The sequence below is a fragment of the Citrus clementina genome, unplaced genomic scaffold (assembly GCF_000493195.1).
Source record: "Citrus clementina cultivar Clemenules unplaced genomic scaffold, Citrus_clementina_v1.0 scaffold_3, whole genome shotgun sequence".
Taxonomy (NCBI): domain Eukaryota; kingdom Viridiplantae; phylum Streptophyta; class Magnoliopsida; order Sapindales; family Rutaceae; genus Citrus; species Citrus x clementina.
The window spans coordinates 18,846,361-18,868,645 of NW_006262339.1; the positions used below are offsets into that span (position 1 = coordinate 18,846,361).

The 22,285-nt window shown below is 38.8% G+C and overlaps 3 protein-coding genes across 3 annotated transcripts; 1 reads left to right on the plus strand and 2 right to left on the minus strand.

Moving 5' to 3' along the window:
- Positions 1-2,026: 2,026 nt before the first annotated feature.
- LOC112099647 lies at positions 2,027-3,661 on the plus strand. Its single transcript, XM_024187072.1, has one exon. It carries the CDS (start codon positions 2,027-2,029, stop codon positions 3,659-3,661), a length of 1,635 nt encoding a protein of 544 aa, XP_024042840.1.
- A 1,742-nt stretch (positions 3,662-5,403) lies between these two features.
- Positions 5,404-6,003, minus strand: LOC112099648. The gene has a single exon (XM_024187073.1). The coding sequence runs from the start codon at positions 6,001-6,003 to the stop codon at positions 5,404-5,406; it is 600 nt and encodes a 199-aa protein (XP_024042841.1).
- A 41-nt stretch (positions 6,004-6,044) lies between these two features.
- Positions 6,045-7,381, minus strand: LOC112099649. The gene is made up of 2 exons (XM_024187074.1): positions 6,505-7,381; positions 6,045-6,430 (listed from the first exon to the last, which is right to left on the minus strand). The coding sequence occupies exons 1-2, from the start codon at positions 7,379-7,381 to the stop codon at positions 6,045-6,047; spliced, it is 1,263 nt and encodes a 420-aa protein (XP_024042842.1).
- Positions 7,382-22,285: the final 14,904 nt, after the last annotated feature.

Here is a 22,285-nt window from a genome sequence, read left to right on the forward strand (position 1 = left end):
ATACCAGCCCGAGATGACATTCATGATAGCCGAGCAGTTCAGCTGGTAGACCAGAGCTTGGCATATAGACAGTACACTCCATTAAAGATCTCCTTGGAGGAATTGTATGAGAGGATCGAGGGACGAGGCCTGTTGTACCCTCCAACCCCAATAACAAAACCGGCTCATCGACGGGATAAGAGCAGATTCTGTAAATTCCACGACACTCACGGTCACACTATCAGCCAATGTCATGACCTGAAAGTTCAAGTGGAGGATTTAGTGAGGAACCGATACTTGGATGAGTATGTAGATGGAGTGTCCCCTGTCATTGAATCACAGTACACACGGGATGAAGGAGTTGAGAGGGGTCTGGAACGAGAATAGCCGACCATCCGTGTGATAGCAGGAGGGCCAACCTTGGCTGGGGATTCGAACAGGGCACGGAAGAACTATGGGAGATACGACCTGACTAGCAAAGAAGTGCTTTTCAATTTGCCAGCAACCAAGAAGGCAAAAGTGCACACGGGATGAAGGAGTGTCCCCTGTCATTGAATCACAGTACACACGGGATGAAGGAGTTGAGAGGGGTCTGGAACGAGAATAGCCGACCATCCGTGTGATAGCAGGAGGGCCAACCTTGGCTGGGGATTCGAACAGGGCACGGAAGAACTATGGGAGATACGCCCTGACTAGCAAAGAAGTGCTTTTCAATTTGCCAGCAACCAAGAAGGCAAAAGTGCGGCAAGTTCCCATTATGTGGACAGATGACAACGAAGAGGGCATTTTATATCCTCATGAGGATGCACTGTTGATTAAAGCATTGGTGGCTAGTACAAAATTGCGGCGAATACTGGTGGACACGGGCAGCTCAGTAGACATTCTGTTTAAGTCGGCCCTAAATGATATGGGAATTTCAGACTTGAAGCTGGAGCGGACGAATACATCCTTAAAGGGATTTGGAGGGGGACGGCTAACTCCCATGGGGATCATCGAACTCCCGATTACCGTGGGATCAAAACCATTTGAAAGAACGATGATGCTGGATTTTATCGTGGTAGAAGAAAGAAGTCCTTACCAGATGATATTGGGGAGACCGTTCATGAGGATAAGCCAATGTGTAATGTCCACGCATTATCTGGCGCTGAAGTACAGAATAAATGGAGTTGTTGGTGTAGTAAAAGGCGACCAGAAAATGGCCAGAAGCTGCTATGCTACAACGGCCAAGGAAACGCTGCAGGTTACCTCTCTAGATAACCGAGGGGATTCAAAAAATAGTCGCCAGGAACCTGTTGAGAAGCTAGAGGTGGTTGTTGTAAGCAGGAGTGACCCGAGCAGAGTGGTTAAGGTCGGATCAGAATTGGGCGAAGCAATAAAAGGCGAGCTAGTGAAGTGTCTACAGTCCCATGCAGACATATTTGCTTGGTCTCATGAGGATATACCAGGTATTGATCGCGAGGTAGCTTGTCACAAGCTGGCAGTCAAGAAAGGGGCAAGGCCGGTGAGGCAGAAAAGGAGGTGCTTCAACCAGGAAAGGTACGAGGCCATAAATGCCGAGGTGGAAAAGTTGCTGAAAGCAGGATTTATAAGGGAAGTCAAGTACCCGGAGTGGATTTCTAATGTAGTACTGGTAAAGAAGGTCAATGGGAAGTGGAGAATGTGTGTAGACTTCACGGACCTCAATAAGGCATGCCCGAAGGACAGCTTTCCCCTACCAAAAATAAATCAGTTGGTGGACTCAACCGCGGGTCATAGTCTGCTCAGTTTCATGGATGCCTTTTCCGGATACAACCAGATACCCATGGACGAGTAGGATGAGGAAAGCACTACTTTTATAACTAACATGGGTTTGTTTTGTTACAGGGTGATGCCCTTTGGCCTGAAAAATACAGGAGCTACCTATCAAAGGCTAGTGAACAAGGTCTTCAAACCATTGATCGGTCACACTATGAAAGTATACATGGACGATATGATCACCAAGTCAAGAGAACCGAGAGATCATGTGAAGCACTTGGAAGAGACCTTCGAATTACTGAGGAGGTATGAAATGAAGCTGAACCCGGAGAAATGTGCATTTGGGGTCATCTCGGGTAAATTTTTGGGATACCTGGTGAGCCGTCGAGGGATTGAGGCCAACCCGGAAAAGATACGGGCAGTGATAGAAATGAGGTCCCCACGAACAGTTAAGGAGGTACAGAGCCTAACAGGGAAATTGGCAGCATTGAACCGATTCATTTCGCGAGCCACTGATAAGTGCCACCCTTTCTTCCAAATCATAAAGAAATTGAGGAAGATGGAATGGACACCGGAATGCGAGGAGGCATTTGGACAACTGAAGGAATACCTAGCCCGCGCCCCGTTACTATCAACTCCGAGAGAGGGTGACCAGCTGCTTTTATACTTGGCAATCTGTAAGTGGGCTACCAGCTCAGTCTTAGTCAGGGAAGAAGAAGGGAAGCAACACCCAGTATACTACACAAGCAAGGCCCCGGTAGACGCAGAAACCAGATATCCACTAATGGAGAAGTGGGCGCTAACTCTGATAATAGCAGCGCGCAAACTCCGACCATATTTCCAAGCCCACCAGATCGTTGTGATGACTGACCAGCCCCTTCAGCAAGTGCTTCAAAAACCAGATGCGTCTGGTTGGTTAGTCAAATGGTCCGTGGAGCTGAGCGAATTTGATCTGTCCTATAGGCTCCGAGGAGCAATCAAAGCCCAAGCCCTAGCCGATTTTATGGTTGACTGTGCTCTACCAGGGGAAGAGATTCCGGAGGCACAACCAATAGAGCAGGAGAAACCAAAGGGGGTGTGGCTGGTGATGGTCGATGGGTCACGTAATGAACAAGGATCCGGAGCAGGAGTTGTAATACCGACCCCAGAAGGGGTCGATGTATCCTATGCAATAAAATTCGAGTTCCAACTTACAAATAACCAAGCTGAATACGATGCCTTCATTATTGGGCTCGGGCTTGCACACACACTACGAGCTGAAAGGGTAGAAATCCGAGCCGATTCCCAGTTAGTCTGCAATCAGCTCTGTGACCAATTCCAAGTAAGGGAAGAGAAGTTAGGGCTTTATTTGAAGAAGGCGAAGCAAATGGTTGGACTCTTCAAAGAGGTAGAGGTAAAACAGATATCCCGAAATGAGAATCACCGATTAGATATGTTGGCAAGAATGGCTGCAATTGTAGACCCAAAGTTACCTAAGTCAGTTCCACTAGAGGTGAAGACCTCGCCGAGTATAGAGGAGGAAGTAGAAGTAATGAGAGTAAGCACTGAAGAATCCTGGATGGACCTGATTCTCTCATACATCCGCGATGGCACTCTACCGGAGGACAAAAGGCACGCAAGAAAATTAAAATGCCGAGCAGCGAGGTACACGCTACTTGATGGGGTGCTCTACTGCCGAGGATTCACTTTGCCCCTTTTGCGATGTTTGGATGATGAAGAGGCAGATTATGTACTAAGGGAGATTTATAAAGAAATATGTGGCAATCACTCGGGAGCAAGAACTTTAGCCTTCAAGGCACTCCGGCAAGGATACTTCTGGCCAACCATGCACCAGGATGCAAAAAAGACGGCAAAAAACTGTAAAACATGCCAAAGCTTCTCTGAGGTTCCTGCACAACCTCCGGAAAAGCTGACCACTATGACATCTCCGTGGCCTTTCGCTCAATAGGGAATCGACTTGATTGGTCCGTTACCTAAGGGCTGAGGAGTGGCGACACATGCAATTGTGGCAATAGACTACTTCACCAAGTGGGTAGAAGTGGGAGTCCTCAGTCAAATCACGGAGAGGAAGACAACAGATTTTATTTGGAAGAATATCATCTGCAGATACGGGATCCCCTATGCCATCATTACAGACAATGGGAGGATTTGACAACAGTAACTTCAGGGAATTTTGCCAAAATTTGGGGGTAGACTTGAAGTTCTGCACCCCCGCACACCCCCAAGCGAACGGACAAGTGGAAGCAGCCAACAAAGTGATAAAGAAGCTCTTGAAAACCAGATTGGGAGAGAAGAAGGGAGCTTGAGTTGACGAACTACCAAGAGTATTATAGGCCTACCGAACAACTCATAAAACCGCCACAGGGGAAACCCCGTTCGCTTTAACTTTTGGTCATGAGGCGGTAGTCCCAGCAGAAATTGGAGTGGGGACACATCGAACGGAATATTTCGCTGAGGAGCAAAACGACGAGCATATTTGCTTAAGCCTGGACCTGCTTGAGGAGAAAAGAGAAGGGGCCTCGTAGAAAGTGGCCCAGTGTCAGCAAAGGGTCATGCATTATTACAAAAAGAACGTACGCGTGAGGCGGTTCCGAGCAGGAGATTGGGTACTTAGGAAGGTGAATTAAAACACTAGGGATCCTAACCATGGCACTCTCGGCCCAAAATGGGAAGGCCCGTATAGGGTGATACGAGCCACTGGACCAGGAACTTAATAGTTAGCATACCTAGATGGACGAGACGTGAAGAGGTCGTGGAACGCCGAGCACTTAAAGAAGTATTTTCAGTAAGCAAAGTGCTCCACTAAATCTTCAATTTGATAAGTTATATTTGTCAAATGCATGGTGGCTTGATGCACATGCTTATATTTTGTAACGCATTCAAATTTCAATAAAGATGAATTCAGCATGAAATCCCCCGGCTAATAAGCCCATTAGAAAAATCTACTAAGGCAAGTAAGTGCCTGCTTCTGCTCGGTCAGCGAAAGACCAGCAGCTAACTCTACGAAAATTCTACTAAGGCAAGTAAGTACCTGCTTATGCTTGGTTAGCGAAAGACCAGCAGCTAACTCTACGAAAATTCTACTAAGGTAAGTAAGTGCCTGCTTCTGCTCGGTCAGCGAAACACCAGCAGTTAATTCTACGAAAATTCTACTAAGGCAAGAAAATGCCAACTTCTGCTCGGTCAACGAAAGACCAGTAGGCAAGTTTACGAAATTTCACCAAGGCAAGTAAGTGCCTGTTCCTACTCGGTCATCGAAAGACCAGCAAATGATTCCATGAAATTCGACTAAGGCAAATAAGTGCCTGCTCTTGCTCGGTCACCGAAGACCAGCAGGCAATTTTGTGAAAATTTTACTAAGGCAAACGGATGCTTATTCCTGCTCAGTGCACTAAAGAACCAGCAGGCAAAATCAGATAAATTGTCAAGTTAATTTGCAGAAGCAACCCATGAGCAAAAATCAGACAAGAAAGCCAATAGAGAGCATTTAAAAATTTATAAACGTTTAAATGTTTACAAAGCAAATGAAAATCTAAAGTCTTTACAAAAATAGACCTAAGGATTAGGAGGGTCAACGGCCTCAGCAAGTAAAGGATCAGCTATCTCTGGAGGTGGAAGATCAGCAATACCGGGAGGAGGAGGCATGGACCCTTGTCCCACTTCAAAAACACGCTCCCCAACTTCTCCCTCCTACACCCCATCTAAAGGAACCTCCACCTGCTTCTGCTCACCCTGCTCCTTATCTCCCTGGCCGACCGCAGCCATATATCTCTCCACCCCAGCCTCCAGCTTGCTCATGTCGAGCTCGGGGTATTCTTCCTTAAGCACAGACATGATGCACTTATAGCTGAAAGCAACCCCGGAGTCATACTCGGCATCCAGCCGATCATCCACATGGGCGGATTTGCCTTTCTCCTCAGCTAGCTGGTCACTCAGGGATTTGATTTCTTCCTCAAGGGCGGTCCTCAGAGTATCTCTTTCACTTTGAGTAGCCTGAAGATCGGACTTCAGATCACCCAACTCACCCTCAAGCTTAGAGGAAGTGGACTCAGCAACCGCAACTTTCTCCTCAAGCTCCGTAAGCTGCTTGTTCAGCTCGGCCAGCTTCTCCTTAGAGCGATCAGCAGATTCAACTTTCTTCTTCAACTCCTGGTTGTCAGCTTGAAGCTTCCTCTTATGGCAGGCGGACCCGGTCTTGTAACACGAAACCATGGTGGCCAGCCTGAAGGAAACCCTTTGAATAGAAACTGCTAACTCGGAAAGGTTCATACTCTCGACGTCCTTCACCATCTTGGGCCTCACCGATTTTCTGTAATCCTTTTGATACGGGCTCAGGTAGTCACCTTGATCCCGAGATGGAAGAGGAGAAAATCGGTCCCCAAACTGCCAGCTGACCTCAGGACTCTTGTCGGAAGTTTTCTCCCCACCACTCTTACGTGGGGGGGAGGGGGCAGAGCAGGAACAGGAGCCTTGGAAGGACCGGCGCTGGCTTTCTTTGGAGGAGGAGGAGGGTTGCTGGAGCTGCTTGGAGCCCGACCACGCTTTCTGCTCATCGCGCTGAGGATCTTGTTATCCATTCCAACAGCAATATCTACCAAGCCCGAACCGACCAAGTTTGTTGGCGATAGGAAGTCTTGGCAAGTAGACGCGTTCACCAGAGCAGTTTCCACCTGAAGCAAATGTCGGTCTTCAAGATCTTTAATAAAACCCCACGATTCTGAAAAAATAAACAAGGTTAAAGAACCCAATAAGTAGCAATTGGAGAAAAAACATAGGCGAAAAATGAACGACCTGGGGTGACAAAATGCGTTGGAAGGTAAATATCACCACCCAACGAACGGGCCGTTGGACACCAATTTCCACCAACAAAGAAGAATTTGTTCTTCCAATTTTTGCACGAGGAGGGGAAGCCGGTGATTGGCTTCCTCTTCGCAGAGCTCGACATAAAATAATACCAACCCGCTTCCTTTGGGCTACTCCTCAGTTGGTATAAATGCTTCACTTCAACAAGGGAGGGCTCCTCTGATCCACACCTCTCCCATAATACAAACATCGCCGAGAGAACCCTCCACCCATTTGGGTGTAGTTGACCTGGGGCCAGGTGCATACAACCCAGTATCCTGACAAAATAACTTTGAAGGGGCAGCCGAGCTCCTAGTTTGAAACTTTTCAGGTGCATCATCACATACCCTTTCGGAGGTCGAGTAAGGACATCACCTTTTCCAGGAACTACCAGGAGAACATCATTGGGAATGTTGTAGAGGTTCCTAAGCTTAAATAGATCAGTGGGGCTGGTGGCACAAGCTATGAAATCAATAGGATAAGAATCCGCCTCCACCCTATGGCCAAGATTCCTTTTCTTGGCAGGTCTGCTCGGTCCAGAACTACTCCCCTCACCATCACCAACTCCTTCAGGGACCCCAACCCCACCAAAGTTGTGGTTCTCACCAGAGCCCGACGCAGGTCCACCTCTATTTCCTACAAGTTCTAGTTCCGGGGAGGGAGAAATAGCCAAGGGGCGTGGGTACTCAAGGGTATCCCTGCCATGGGAAGGCCCTACACTACTGGAGGGACGAAAAAAATTAGTGGGTATCGACAAGTTAAGGTCTGAATCCCCCGTTTCTTCGTCACTCTCATCGGCAATCAATTTCCTTTTCCGATTTGACATACCGGAACCCCAAAAGGAAACCAAAAAAAATCCAAGTATACGAATACAAAAAGGGGCAACACAAAACCCAATCAACAAAGAAGAAGTTAAAGGTTGTACCTGAAATAGACTGGCACTGATAATGTCGCTGCGATGGAGGAAAAACCCCGCAAACGAAAGTCTTAGACGCGGAAAGTATGAACAAAGTTCGTAGGAGTTGTCTCACAACAGAGAAGCGAAGAGAACAAAACGACGATGATTTAAGTCTAGGGATTTGAAACGAAAAGGGAAATGAAAGCATTTAAGTGATGGGGATGCCAGCTCACTCACCGGATTTCGAGGACAGATAGCCCGTCGTTTCAAATTTCAAATACGAAGAGTCTGGAGATGCCACGTCACTAACCGTTACAAGAGGCCAGGCTAGATGCAAGCCCAGATATGCAATGGACATGATTATCTAGGCCCATGCCCAGGTCGGATTCTCCCCAGAAGAAAAAAATGGTACCTCAGGTCTGTCCCGGTAAACAGAAGACCAGATGAGAAGCCCCCGGGTTGGCAAGAGTTGACTATCAGTTTTTATTCTTAACTCATTTCACTCGCAAGACCAGAAACTGGGGGACTGGTGTTACGTAAATAAAAGCACCAGGTCGGCCATGCTACTATTTCCACCCCGACATGGATCACTTCAGCTGAATGGTACGAGCAGAACACGGGGACAAGATGAACCGACCAGAGGCGAATATACCAACCAGAGGTATATACCGAGCCGATACCCGTCCCCCAAAAAAGCGGGAACATGATCCCACAAAATCGCGGTAGTTACGCTTTTCCCAGAACCGTTGCGGGAGATACGAGATCCCACGTTTGCCCATAATGTAGCAGTTAGAGTCCCATGAGGGGCTGCCACCACCCGAAAAAGGTGGGATGCAAGGCAAACGGGAACGTGGGGACAGCGGCTATAAAAGAAGAAGAAATCGATGAAGAATGGGAGAGAAAAATTGAGAGAGGGAAAACGCTGCCAAAGTGCAATCAGGCCTTTTTCTTAAAAAACTTCGAATAGATTAGAAACGATTCTTGAATCCAAATTGCATTGTTTTCCCGTAAACACTTTGTGCTAACTTGGGCATTGGAGGGCTTACGCCGGCAAAACCACCGGCGTCTTTGATCCTTTTTTTGTGAACGCAGGTCTAGTAGGAGAAAGGAGGGCGATTCCAACCTCAGTGGTTCGAGCAGCAGTTGATAACACAAACATTGGTGAAAGAATCTGGTCGGTCAAAAGGCGAGCAGATTTAAGCATCAACAATTACTTTTATGGATTGAGTAACTTGTTGAGAGGTGTGCTTGTATTTGGAGTTACAAATTTATTACTTTTGCTAGTTGAATAAGAGAAGGACAAACTTATATTATCTTTTGAACTTGTAATTAGGGAGTTTTGTTATATTTATGTCTTTGGAGAAAATATTTAGTATTAGACTTATGAATTTGTGGATTTGATTAATAAAAATTAAGGTATTTCAAGTTGAGTTTTCTTATGTAAGGATTACAATTAATCAGTAACCTCCTTTACCACGTGCTTTGCGAATGTTAGATTTGGATCGTTGCATATTAGGTTGAGGTGATTAAATTTTAACTCGACTCAGCCTACCTATATATTTGGGGGAAAAAAAACTCATGAAACCTGCAAGTATGTGTATTTTGTTAGACTATTGCTGATTGTGTTTGTAAGTTAATACCTTGATTTATGGATCATGTTAATATGGTTTTAGATGTGAGAATAAGTTAATAAATTAATTGTTGAGTAATGCTTGAGACAAATTATTATTTTTTCAATAAATTGAAATGTAATAAAGTATGAAACTCAGTGTAATAAAAGTAACCATATACCCAAATTATCTGAATGCAAAACCCTAGTCACTAATGGAAAGCTTTGAGAAAACCCCTCCCCCACCCATGGCTGATGATCGATCCACCAAGAAGGCCAAGTTCAGGGCTCAAAGTGATGTTGGTGAAACTTCTGAGCGTCTCTCCTTTCGAGACCAATTAATGAAGTCACAAAAGGATACAGAGGAAGAGTTGTTTGGCAGCGACGACGATTTAGATTTAACTCCGGAGGATGTAATTTTTATGAATACTGATTCTATGCCATCCATAACTTTTTCACCGAAAGTTCATGAGCAGTTGATCAAGCCTTGGCAGAATACAGTTGTGGTTAAACTGTTGGGTCGCCGCATTGGATACAGGGCTTTGTGTAACAGATTGGAATCGTTGTGGAATTTGACACCGGGATTTAACATCATTGATCTAGAGAATGATTTTTACTTGGTCCGTTTCAAGAATGCAGGAGATGCGGATTATGTTTTAACATCTGGACCTTGGACTATTATGGGACATTATCTGACGGTACAACCATGGTCACCTCACTTTGATAGTTCTAAAGGGGAGATAGATAAAGTGGTGGCCTGGATTCGTCTCCCGGGGATGGCTCTGCACTATTACCACAAGAAAATACTCCGACGACTTGGGCAAATCATTGGTTCGGTTATTCGTATCGACTATACCACAGAATCTGCACAGAGGGGTAAATTCGCTCGAATAGCAGTAGAAATAGATCTTAAGAGCCCTCTAATTTCACAGTTTCATCTAGATGGCAAAATACAGAGAGTTGAATATGAGAATCTTCCGGTTATTTGCTTTCACTATGGGAAGTACGGCCATTACAAAGAAAACTGTTCAGATAGGGAGAATAATGGACCGACTGAGGACGATGTGCCTAACCCAGGTGGTCCGGCGGAGCAGCAGTGGATGAGTAAGGTCGGAAATGACAGCCGAAGTGAGCCAAAATTCAGGCCATGGATGGTAGTGGCTCGCAAAGGAAAGCCGAGAGTGGAGAAGGAAAGCAATTCCAATCAGGCAACTGAGCAAGTTTTTTGGGGGCAGTATGGGAAGGAATCGCGATTCAATATTTTAGCTAATCTCGGGGAAGGAGAATCAAACCACGAGGAGAAACAGGATGCACATATGGAACGGACACATAGAGATAGCAATACAATTAATTCTAGCCCTACTTTGTCGTCAAAAAGTAAACCCACTAGCAGGAAAGATGCCCACAAATCAGCTAAGCCAACAAAACCGGGACACATGGGAACATCTACTGGACTGCATGCGATAACCCATACTAAAGAAAACACAGCTCCTCAAAGCCCTTTTCACACACATGCCTCACGAGGTGTTACCAACCTCCATGCAAACCATGCAAGCCCCAATCCTTTACCTCTGCCTGTGTACGTTCCTACTAGTTTAAACCCCCTCCATCACTCGGCCATCTCTTTCTCTACTGATTACGCCACTGCACACCTCCCTTGTGCTGATATCCATCCTAAAACCTCCAATGGCCAAAACAGTGCTGGTGGGCATATCACTTTATCCGAATTAGACGGTGACCCTCCCAATCTCACGGGTTTAGCTGCTAACATGGACATGGAAGGCGACGCGAATGACAGTGATTATGTGGCTACAAGTGAGGACGGGGCTGACTCTTCAGAAGGTGATGTGTCCCTTGTTGAAGAAACGGCCATGAACCTAGTGGAAGAGGCATCTCAACCGCTGCAGTAAGGTTCTATTTTTCTCCAATCTTTATATCATGAAGTTACAAATTCTTTTTTGGAATGTACAGGGGGCGGCCTCGAAGGGTTTTCGTCGCTCTTTTAATACCCTTATAAAAAATTATGGCCCTTCCATGGTTATTATTATGGAGCCTAGAATCAGTGGGAAGCAAGCCGATGATTTTATTAAATGCAGCGGATTTGAGTATTCTCATCGTATTGAAGCTACGGGTTTTTCTGGAGGTATCTGGATTCTTTGGCGAGGTTATTTTGATGTGGAAGTCTTATTCAATCATAAGCAATTCGTCCATTTCAAAATTTCAAAGAATAATAATCTTGAAACTTGGATCACAGCTGTGTATGCGAGCCCTAATCCTATTTTGCGACGGCAGTTGTGGGATCACCTTGATTTCTTGGCTAGAACGGTTCATGGCCCGTGGCTGGTGGGAGGCGATTTCAATTCCATTCTTTGTGTTGATGAGAAGAAAGGTGGCTCTACTCATATTTCTGGGGTGTGTGGTCTGTTTAAGAGTTGGTTTAATAAAAATGGAATGTTTGATTTAAATTTCCATGGTCCCCGGTTCACTTGGACTCGTGGTTTTCTTATGAAGAGGCTGGACAGAGCTATGTCGAATACAGAGTGGCTACACAAGTATCCAGACAATGCAGTTTTACACCTGCCAAAAATTGCTTCAGATCATAGACCCATCTTAGTTCGGTTTAATAATGATGCCAGTTGCGTTAGGGGACAAAAACCTTTCCGTTTCTTAGCTGCATGGCTTACGGACAACTCTTTTGGGGAGTTTGTATCTAATGCTTGGATTAATAGTTTGCCGTATCTAAATGCTGCTGATATTTTTGTGAAGAAGGCCTTGGAATGGAATAGAGACCATTTCGGGAATATTTTTCAAAAGAAGCGACGGATCTTAGCACGCCTGGGGGGGATTCAAAAGGTGTTAGAAACTAAGTCCCGACGAAGTTTGGCCAGGTTAGAGCTAAAGTTGAAGAAGGAGTTAGAGGAAATTCTTACACAAGAGGAAATTTTGTGGCTTCAAAAATCTCGTAAAGAATGGCTTATCCAAGGGGATAGAAATACGGCTTATTTTCACCAAAAAAACGTTGGCTAGACGTAGAAGAAATCGTATCACAACTATCCATAATGCTAATGGGGAATGGATTGTGGATAATGAAATTATTAAGCAGCATGCTACGGCTTTCTTCTCGACCCTTTATACTAGTGAGACTTTGGATTTCCGACCATATCCAGTCAGGGGCTGCTTCCCTATCCTTGATGCAGCTCTCACTCACGGGCTTATGGCTCCCATCGAGGATAATGAAATCCGACAGACTATTTTTAGCATGAAGCCACTAAAGGCACCTGGCGTGGATGGTCTTCATGCGATTTTCTACCAATCCCAATGGCATATCGTTGGCCACTCTTTCTGTAAATTTATAAAGAATAGTTTCAGCAGCGCCAGTATTTTGAAGGATATTAACACTACGCTTCTAGTTCTCATCCCAAAGGTTGACCATCCGGTTAATCTAAAAATGTATCGACCGATTAGTTTATGCACAGTGGCATACAAAACCATTTCTAAAATTGTGGCTAACAGACTGCAGGCCCTAATGCCGATTCTTATTGGTCCTCAGCAAACTAGCTTTGTGCCTGGCCGTCATATCACTGATAATATTGTGATTGCCCAAGAAGTTATTCACTCCATGCGCAAGAAAGCGGGGAAGAAAGGATTCATGGCGATTAAAGTGGATCTCGAAAAGGCGTATGATAGACTTAACTGGGATTTTATTTATGAGACGCTGCAAGAAACGGGACTGCCTAGAGATATGATCCAAATCATTATGGCATGTATTACTTCAGCTACAATGAGAGTATTATGGAATGGTGAAGCTTCTGAGGAGTTCGTTCCCTCCCGTGGTATACGACAAGGAGACCCACTTTCCCCGTATATTTTTGTTCTTTGTGTGGAGAGGCTCAGCCATGGGATTAATAGAGCTGTCACTGCTGGGGATTGGCGGCCAATTCGACTTGCTCGTCGTGGTACCCCTCTTACTCATTTATTTTTTGCCGATGACCTTTTACTCTTGGCTGAAGCAGACATTGAACAAGCTGGGGTGATAAATATGGTCTTGAATAATTTTTGCCAGAGCTCGGAAGCCAAAGTTAATAAGGCTAAATCTCAAGTTTTCTTTTCCAAAAATATTTCGGCTTGGGACATGAAAAGAATTGGGGCTGAACTTGGTTTCTCCGTAACCAAGGACTTGGGCACGTACCTTGGGATGCCGCTGCTGCATACTCGTGTATCACAGCATACATATCAGAACATTATTGACAAAGTGGAAAGGCGTCTGTCGGGCTGGCATGCATCTCTGTTGTCTTTGGCTGGCAGAATAACCCTTACTCAGACGGTTTTACAAGCTATCCCGGTTTACGCAATGCAAACAACTAGCCTCCCCACTGGAATTAATATGAAGATTGATAAAGCGTGCAGGAAATTCATATGGAGTGGTAACTCAAATCAGCAGCGGATGAGTATGGTTAGCTGGGATACTTTGTGCAAACCAAAGGCTTATGGAGGCTTAGGACTTAAGGACCTAAACGTGATGAATAAAGCGCTTTTAATGAAGCTTAGTTGGGGAATCATCTCAGCTATGGGTTCAGGTTCTGTGTACAAAATATGGGGTTAATAATTCCAACCCCCCTCTGTCCTTGCCGACTCGCTATGGATCTCATATGTGGAAAGCTATTGGAAGGATTTGGACTGATACGATGTTAAGTAGGAGCTGGTCTATTGGTGATGGTAAAAGAATCCGTTTTTGGTGGGATTGTTGGGTGTATAAGGATAAGCCCCTTGCGAACCAGGTCACTTCTCCTATTCCCGATCACCTCACTAACTTAATGGTTGCTGATTGTGTGGCAGCGAATGGGCAATGGAACTGGGCATTATTTGATCTTTTTCTCCCTCACACGGCCATCATGAAGATTGCGTCCATACATCCTCCCTCAGATTTGTTAGGTCCGGATCAATTCTATTGGTCGCATTCTAATAAAGGGAATTTCTCAGCCTCCTCGGCTTATAATGTTATCAGATCTCCGGATATTTCTTTACAGGATACTAGTTGGAATATGGTTTGGAAGTGGCAAGGCCCTCAGGGTGTTAAAGTTTTCATTTGGTTAGCTCTTCATGGCCGATTGAAAACCAAAGCTGAAATTGCACGGCGCCACATGGCGATAAATACTGAGTGTGATAGATGTGGGGCCCCGGTTGAGGATATCTTGCATGTGTTAAGAGATTGCATGGGTACGAAAGGTTTTTGGTATCGAGTGATTCCTGTCCCAAGATAATTATGGGGTAGTCTATCCCCGTCTTGTTATTTCTTAGCTCTGTTAAGAGCCCCTCTTAATCAAAAAAAAAAAAAAAGTAACCATATACCCATGTGATACTTGCCAAACTCACACATAATAAACGTTCAATTAAGTCGAAATATCTCCGCATACAGCAAGTGTTAAGCCATGGGATCCAAACCAATGGTTATTTTTACGGTTATAATTAAAAACATGAAATGGGTAAAGAAATAGTAACATCTTAGCAATTAGAAAATGTTTGCAGCTGCGCAAAATAATTTGTACAGAAAATTTGTATATATTTAACAATACTCTTGTTCCAAATTTTGTGAATCAAAATGACTTATGTTGTGAAGTAACATAAAGAAGATTGTTACCTAATTAGTCTTTTGTATTTTATTATAATTTATCTTATTTTAGTAAATTTATCCAAGTCGTAGTTGTAATTCTAATTTATTTAAGATTTTAAATCATTTATCTTATTTAGGATTTTATGTATAATTATAAACTTATTATTTATAGCTATTATGTTATCTTTTAAACCTTTTATTAATAATATTTTAAATTATTTTAAGTACAACTGATTAAATTAACACTAGTTAGTTTCTTTGGATTGGATTGACTTAACTATTCATCAAATCCGAAATTCCTCGACTCGGCTTCTACTCGTCCCCACAACAAATCAATAAGACAATGCCGCTTGACAATAGTATTTGTCATTACATGTCAACGTTGCTTATTAAATAATTGTTCTCGCCATTATTAGGCGATGAGCAATGCTTTATTATTAGCCTCTAATTTTTTTATTAATATCTAGACCTGTTATGATTCTACCACATATACAATAAGCCAATGTTATTTTGAATCCGACGATATAAAGTGATTCAACATTCCTTTTTTCGAGAATATCACACAAATGATGAGAGGGTTTGATCATCATGTGATAATGCATATAATGCTCATAGTGGGATGCTACAGAATTTAGATCTTTTTTTCGTACGCCATCTAAGATTTAGAATATAGTCTTTATATATATGAAAACTACTTTAGTATGTAACTAACATTTATTTAAAATTATTACACAAAATGATAAGATGTGTGTGCAAATCACCATGTGATTAATTAATATCATATTCTACTGAGATGTCATTATATTTTCCAGCTAAGCTTTTGAATACTTTTTGGAAGCATCTAAGATTTGGATTTACATATATAACGTTCTTGGTATGTTGACAACCCAAGTGTCCAAATTACGTTGTTGTTGGGGCACAACCTTCTCAAGTCACGTGTCCTTCTCTCTTTGTCTCTTATCATATTTTATTTTGTTTTATTTATTGTTTGGTTTAGCTAGTAGGTAGTCGGTATTATATATTATTTTTTTTAGGGGAGTAATTTCATACATTTTTTTCTCAAAATTATATTATAATCTATTGATATTGACCGTAAAAAATCAATTGAAACATCTTAAATCAGATTTAATTCTAAATGTATAGGAAAAATTTGACATCTATAATTTAAATAAGAAGATTCGAACTCTTTATCTTAAAAAATAAAGTGAAAAGATACCCACTCACTTCGCGGAACAATTGATCGATATGGTGCATAAAAAATGATAATTTCACTTTTAATATCTCAGAATAACTTAAATCTGCTTCTAAATACGTAGCAACTCTTGTCTGAAAAATGAAGTGAAGAGGCAACCATTGCTATGCTATCACATATGAAAACATTGTTAACTTCATCTTTTATGTGTGAACTGAAACAGACTGTCTGAGCGGAAAATGTCAAAATCTATGGCGTGATTCATAATGGTCCCATCCCGGCCCAGCAAGTAATTGATTGATTTTGGGTTCATTACGAATTTTCCGTAAACATTTAAATTGAAATGATATCTTTGGACCACATAATATTCCTCTTCATCAACAATCCAAGTATTTTAAGGGGTATTGATCAAACCAAAGAGTAATTTTCTAATAAGTTATTATTTAATTTATTAAATTTAAGAATAAATTAAAAAATAAAAAATACTTCAATACACTGTATTTTATTTTATAATATATTTAAAGTTTTTATTTTTTTATCTTTTAATTTATTTTTTATTTTATAAAGTAAGAGTTCTTTTACTAGATAGTAACTCTTGAAACCAAAATGATTGTGTGTAACCTTTGAACATAAAACTTTATTAAAATAGGAGTTGTGTAAATTGGCTTTGTCAGTATGACAAGGAGAATCGAAGTGGGCGCGTGCATGGCTCACATCTTAGGCAAGAAAATCCTATCAGCCAATTGTATACCAACACAAATATATAAATAATTTATTTATTTTAAATTTAAAAAAAAAACTGACAATAGCCTTAGAAATAATGTATGACAATTAAATTCTTTAGAATGAGCTGAGTCAGCACATCATAACATGATTCCAACAGTATTAAATTTGACTTTAATGAATTTCAGTGGTAGGTGGCAGTGGATACTCAGCATTTTAATTTCTTAAAAATAATTAAATTCATTCATTTAATAACAAGATGATGATGATGATGATTTTGGGATGCGGATATTGGTACAATAGCGAATCTGCATGAAATCCGCATGTGAGAAGCTCTTTTGGCTGTGTGTGTGTGTACGTACAATTTCAAACATGATTATGTACTAACTTTTATTGAATACAGTACAATACAATGTACATGACTAATAATGTACACATGTTTGAGATCCATAAAATAAAAGACAGGCAAATACAAATGAGTAGACGATCGATGTACTGTATGTTTGGTATAGCTTATTTAATAACCAAATGTACTTATTTAATTTGATAAGCTCATTTAAAATATTTTAATGTTGATTGGTTGTATATTGAATAGGGCTTTTTGAGGATTAAATGAACCATCTTGCTCTACTAATAAAAGTTTAAATTTTAGGCTTTGAATAGATGTTCTAAAACCTTTTTAAAGAATTAAATCTCTGAAATGCACTTTATTTCACAATTATATTTCATTCTTTTCATGACATAACTTAAAAAAATTATCTATTCAGTGTTATGAAATTATTATAATTTATTTAGATGTTTATCAAAGCAACTTTGGATCTCCCGACTAAACAATTCTTCAACTCATCTAACTCCCATTATCTCATAAGAACTTATGGCTAATGATATATCTATTTACTAATCATTTATTTTATTTGCATGGTTATGCGACTATAAGAAGAGAGCTCATTTCCTTATTTGTAATATACTGGACAATGAATAAAAGTGAACCCTAAACTATTGTTGAGAATGAATAAAAGTGAACCCTAAACTATTGTTATGTCTCTTATTTTGTGCTTTCTATTTCTCTTTCTATATATATATATGTTTCAAATTGATAACTAATTTTACACATATCAGCAAGAGTCTCTAATCAGAAGAGATTGTATGGTAAATCTCTTTTTGATCCTTTTGTAGGGTAAATTTATACAAAAGTATGAGATTGTTTCTTAATATATTTGACAAACCTAGACATTGTCTAATCATATATGCTTATGCCATCTTGATGTTCTAGCATAATGAATTTATATATTTAATTTATTCATCGTATTTATATTTATACGCCATTGAATGTTAATGTTATTTTATTATAATTGATATTCTGAAAAAGTTATGTTGATTTTTAATTTTCAATATTGAATTTCACCTTAAAATGTGAATAAAAATTTTTGGAAGTTTGAAGATTTAAAATACATTGTAAAATAAAATCAAACATCTTTGAAGGATAACAAATACTTAGAAGTTTCCTTCACAATATGTCCCTGAAGGACTCTATAAAAAGTTAGAGTTTATTTGTATGTCGTCGAAGAAAATTTAGAATCTTACAAGGATTAAAGAATCGTTAAAATATTCTTTCATATATCTCTAAAGAATTACGCAAAAAATTATATAATTATTTACGGTGTCCTTGTGGAACTATAGAAAAGATTATGAATTTTCTTCACATAATCTCCTTGACGGAGAAAATTTTGAATTTTTTTCTTTGAAATAATTTGGAGGAAAAATATGATAATCAAAATTTTTTGAGTATATATGGTAATTAAAAATAGTTCTTTTTTAGATTGAATGGTTTCTTGATTTTGTTGGCTTGTTGCTTTAGTTTAAACTTTTAGTGTCATATTTTTCATGCTTAATCTATCTTAGATAATTCTTTACGGTGTCCTTTTAATTGATCTTATGTTTTTATTGATGAATTCTTGATAAATAATTTTTGTGATTATCTTGAATTACCAAAGTCTAAATGATATTCACATGTTTGAGATGGTGAATACTAAAATATTTTTATTGGGAAAAGAAATCAATCCCTAAGAATTGCACATGATTATGATTTTCTTTTATGCTGGCCTCACTGAAGGAACTAAAAGTTAATATATGCCTGACAACTATAATTTAAAATTTTAAAAAGAGTCTCTTATCTGAAATTATGTGCGTAAAGAAAGGGGAAAAATATTAGAGGACACATGATTTTATTGCACAACTAAAATATGCACTTGCAGTAGCAAATCAAGGGTGCCAATATAAATTTATGTGTTTTCTTTTATTTAAGATAATATGAATGTTTGTTTAATTTGTTTAAAAAGAAAATCATGACTAATTCAATTCATTGTTTTTCTTGTGCGAATAGTAATGGATGTAACTATTATCAAATAATTTTTTAAATTATAATGGTTATAGGTCTTATTATCTGGGATAAGAAATTAACATATAAATATTATACCACAAAAAATGGAATGAAACTGAATTGATGATAGACAAGACATGCAAATCCAAAATCTTCACATAATTAGCTTAGTAACTTTGCTATATATACAAGCTGAATGTATGAATTTCCAATTTTCGTGAAAATGATTCTACAATTAGTGGAAGCAAAATGATCCATATTTTATGGATAATATAAATGGTATGAATCACCTTTATCCCATTTTGATATTTATATAAGCTAATTTATTTAAAGTTGAAGTTCAAAAGAATGTTTAACAATGCATCGTATATATTACTAGGTAAATTTATTGATATGTGAAAATGAGAAAATCACAAATATGATTGGGGGTTGATATATTTGATATACTTGAAGGATAAGATGATGATACAAATAAATATATGAACCTTGCGATATATCAATTGGTGCAAATAATTTAGTTCTTAGGAAGACGATGTGAAAATAATGTACAATGATTTGGTGCTCCTAAAGAGACAATGCTCGTAATTACAACAAACATATTTGATCTATACAAATTATTGATTATATATAACCTTCGAAGAGAGCAAATGTACCAACAAGCAAATGAATCTTAAGTACCCTTGAATAGAAGATAAAGAGATTCAAATTTTCTTATAAACAACATGCGTGCAAATTAATAAAGACAAATCTTTAGCCATTGTAAAGGCATATATATAGATTTGAAAGCTCCCATTGGGCAAATGTATTGAAAAAATGAAAATATTTGATTAACAATATGTTGGTACTTTGTGCAAGAGAACAATTGAAACTGACATAAGATTATTGTCAATAAAAAATTAGTTGCTATGATAAAATTTTCAAGATCCTAAACCACAAAATGTGAAGATCATCAAATTATATGACTGGCCAAAATGACAATATTTTGACTTGTATTCCATACTCTAGAATGTAAAATTAATTCACTTTTGACCAATAGTCCTTATGTTTGAAGTCATAAAATTTATTAACAAAATGTGAACTAGAATAATAGTATGTCATAATTAAAGTAGAAGAATCTATGTACTTATTTTTTAAGGATAAAATGCTTGAAAAAGTTCATAAAGTACTAAATTGAAAAGCTTGCACCTTATATTCATGATAAAGTAATAATCATGCTTTTGTATATTATAGCAATCTAGAGTTATGAAGCATAACGACTTAGCCAAAAACTTACAATAAACAAAATATGTATGTCATTATCTAATTTGCATATGATTTTGACTAAAATGATTGAATTATTTACCATCTCAACAATTAAATTGAGATAAGATGATTTGATTCTTAAGATTATTTTTGAGAAGTGATCAATTACTATTTAAGGAAGAATTTCAAGATATCAAAATTCTCGAATGAGATTTTTTTTTATTAATCTAGGGATTAAATACTTGCATGACATATAAAAAAAAATCTTGAAGTATTTTCATATTAGACATTTGATATGTACTATATTGTAAAGCATGTTATGCCAAATTACATATATGAATACTTGGAATTGCTCTGTGAATTAAAGATACGAAAAATAATAGGAAACATAAAGCTTATAAATTTTTTTATGAATACAATCTTCAAACGGATGGTGTTGATTGTACATATTGTTTCACCAAAATATTATTAGCTGCAACAATATATAATTGATCATACAAAGCACACATGTAATTTTGAGGGGGATCGTATTTATGAAGGGGAGTTATTGATATGAAGGACTACATGCATTGTACTCTTTTTATTTTACTAGGTTTTGTCTAATCGAACTTTCCTAATAAAGTTTTAACGAGACCGTTTATACTTACTTAAAATACAAATGAATAGTGTACTTTTTTCTTTTTCATTCACTAGTCTTTTTCTTATAGGGTTTACTAGCAAAGGTTTTAATCAAACATATTCTTTATCGGATGGACATTCAAGGGGGATTGTTATAAAAAAATTATAATTTATGTGGATGTTCATCAAAGCAACCTAATATCTCCGCACCAAATGATTCTTCATCTTATATAATTCCCACTATCTCATAAGGATTTATAAGTAATGATATATCCAGTTACTAATTATTTATTTTACTCATATGATTATGTGGCTATAAACAGAGGGCTCATCTTCTTATTTGTAATATACCTAAGAATGAATCGAAGTGAGCTCTAGACCTTTGTTGTGTCTTTTATTTGCTCTCTCTGTCTCTTACTATATCATTACGTGTCAAATTGATAAATAATTTAAAATTAAGATAATTTTATAATTTTTAAATAAAAACTCTTAATGGCAACCAAATAGCTAAAATACTTTTAGTAAAAATTCTATTAATAAAATCTCAATTTACATAAACTTTATTTGAAAAACTATACCAAACAGAGTACCCTTTATTTTAGTTATTTAATTTAAAACCGTGCCCTTGTCTTTCTAATCTTCTCTAAAGATGGCAAAATTTCTAGTCCAGCGTGGTTCGGATTTTCTTTGAGCCACACCAAAAGTCTGAATTTTACGTTTTGCTTTTTTTTTAAATTCCTTTTATTATGTTTTACAAATTTATAGCTTATAAAATTTAATTTTTTGTTAGATTAGGCTTTAAAAGTTGGGATTAAATGATTTAAAACATTAAATACATGTAATGAGTGGGTTAAATATTAGTCAAAAATTGTATTTTAATTAAAATAATACATATTTTTTAAAATTTTTAAATACTTTCCAAGCTTTCAGGCTGGCCTTGGGTTTTTTAGGTAAAGCCCAAGCACGGTCCAAATACTTGAAAACATGCTCCACTCAGACCTTCACCTCGTCAAGTCCTAAAATTTGCTTACGTCGCTTATTATTATTGGGAACTGACATGACAAGTAATTTACTAAGTAGGCCATATAGGCTCCCTTTCTATGGTAATCTTATGGACTAAGCTATCTTGTTGGGCTCACTGTGTATTCAACGGCATTCTCAAAGTGGATGCAAGGACAAAATGAATCAAAACCTTAAGAAAATATAATAAATTAAAATTATATTTCAATTTATTATTATGCGGATTCAGATATTTAGAATATTCGCCCGCAATCCGTGTGGATATTATCCGCATCTAGATCCGCATATTTTTTTGTAAATCTACATGGGATGCCAAAAATTTTATCTGGATCCTGATCTGAATTTTACCATCCCTAATTAAAAGTCACCTAAAATATATTTTGGAAATGATTGCCTTTTGACTTTATCATTAATTGTCTGTTTTCTTTATAAATTTA

Bases quoted from the DNA above. Each gene is read 5' to 3' on its own strand.
- LOC112099647 (XM_024187072.1), top strand. From the start codon at position 2,027: ATGAAGCTGAACCCGGAGAAATGTGCATTTGGGGTCATCTCGGGTAAA.
- LOC112099648 (XM_024187073.1), bottom strand. From the start codon at position 6,003: ATGGTGAAGGACGTCGAGAGTATGAACCTTTCCGAGTTAGCAGTTTCT.
- LOC112099649 (XM_024187074.1), bottom strand. From the start codon at position 7,381: ATGTCAAATCGGAAAAGGAAATTGATTGCCGATGAGAGTGACGAAGAA. The intron at 6,431-6,504 runs GTCGTTCATTTT...TTATTTTTTCAG, and splicing joins AACGCATTTTGTCACCCCAG to AATCGTGGGGTTTTATTAAA.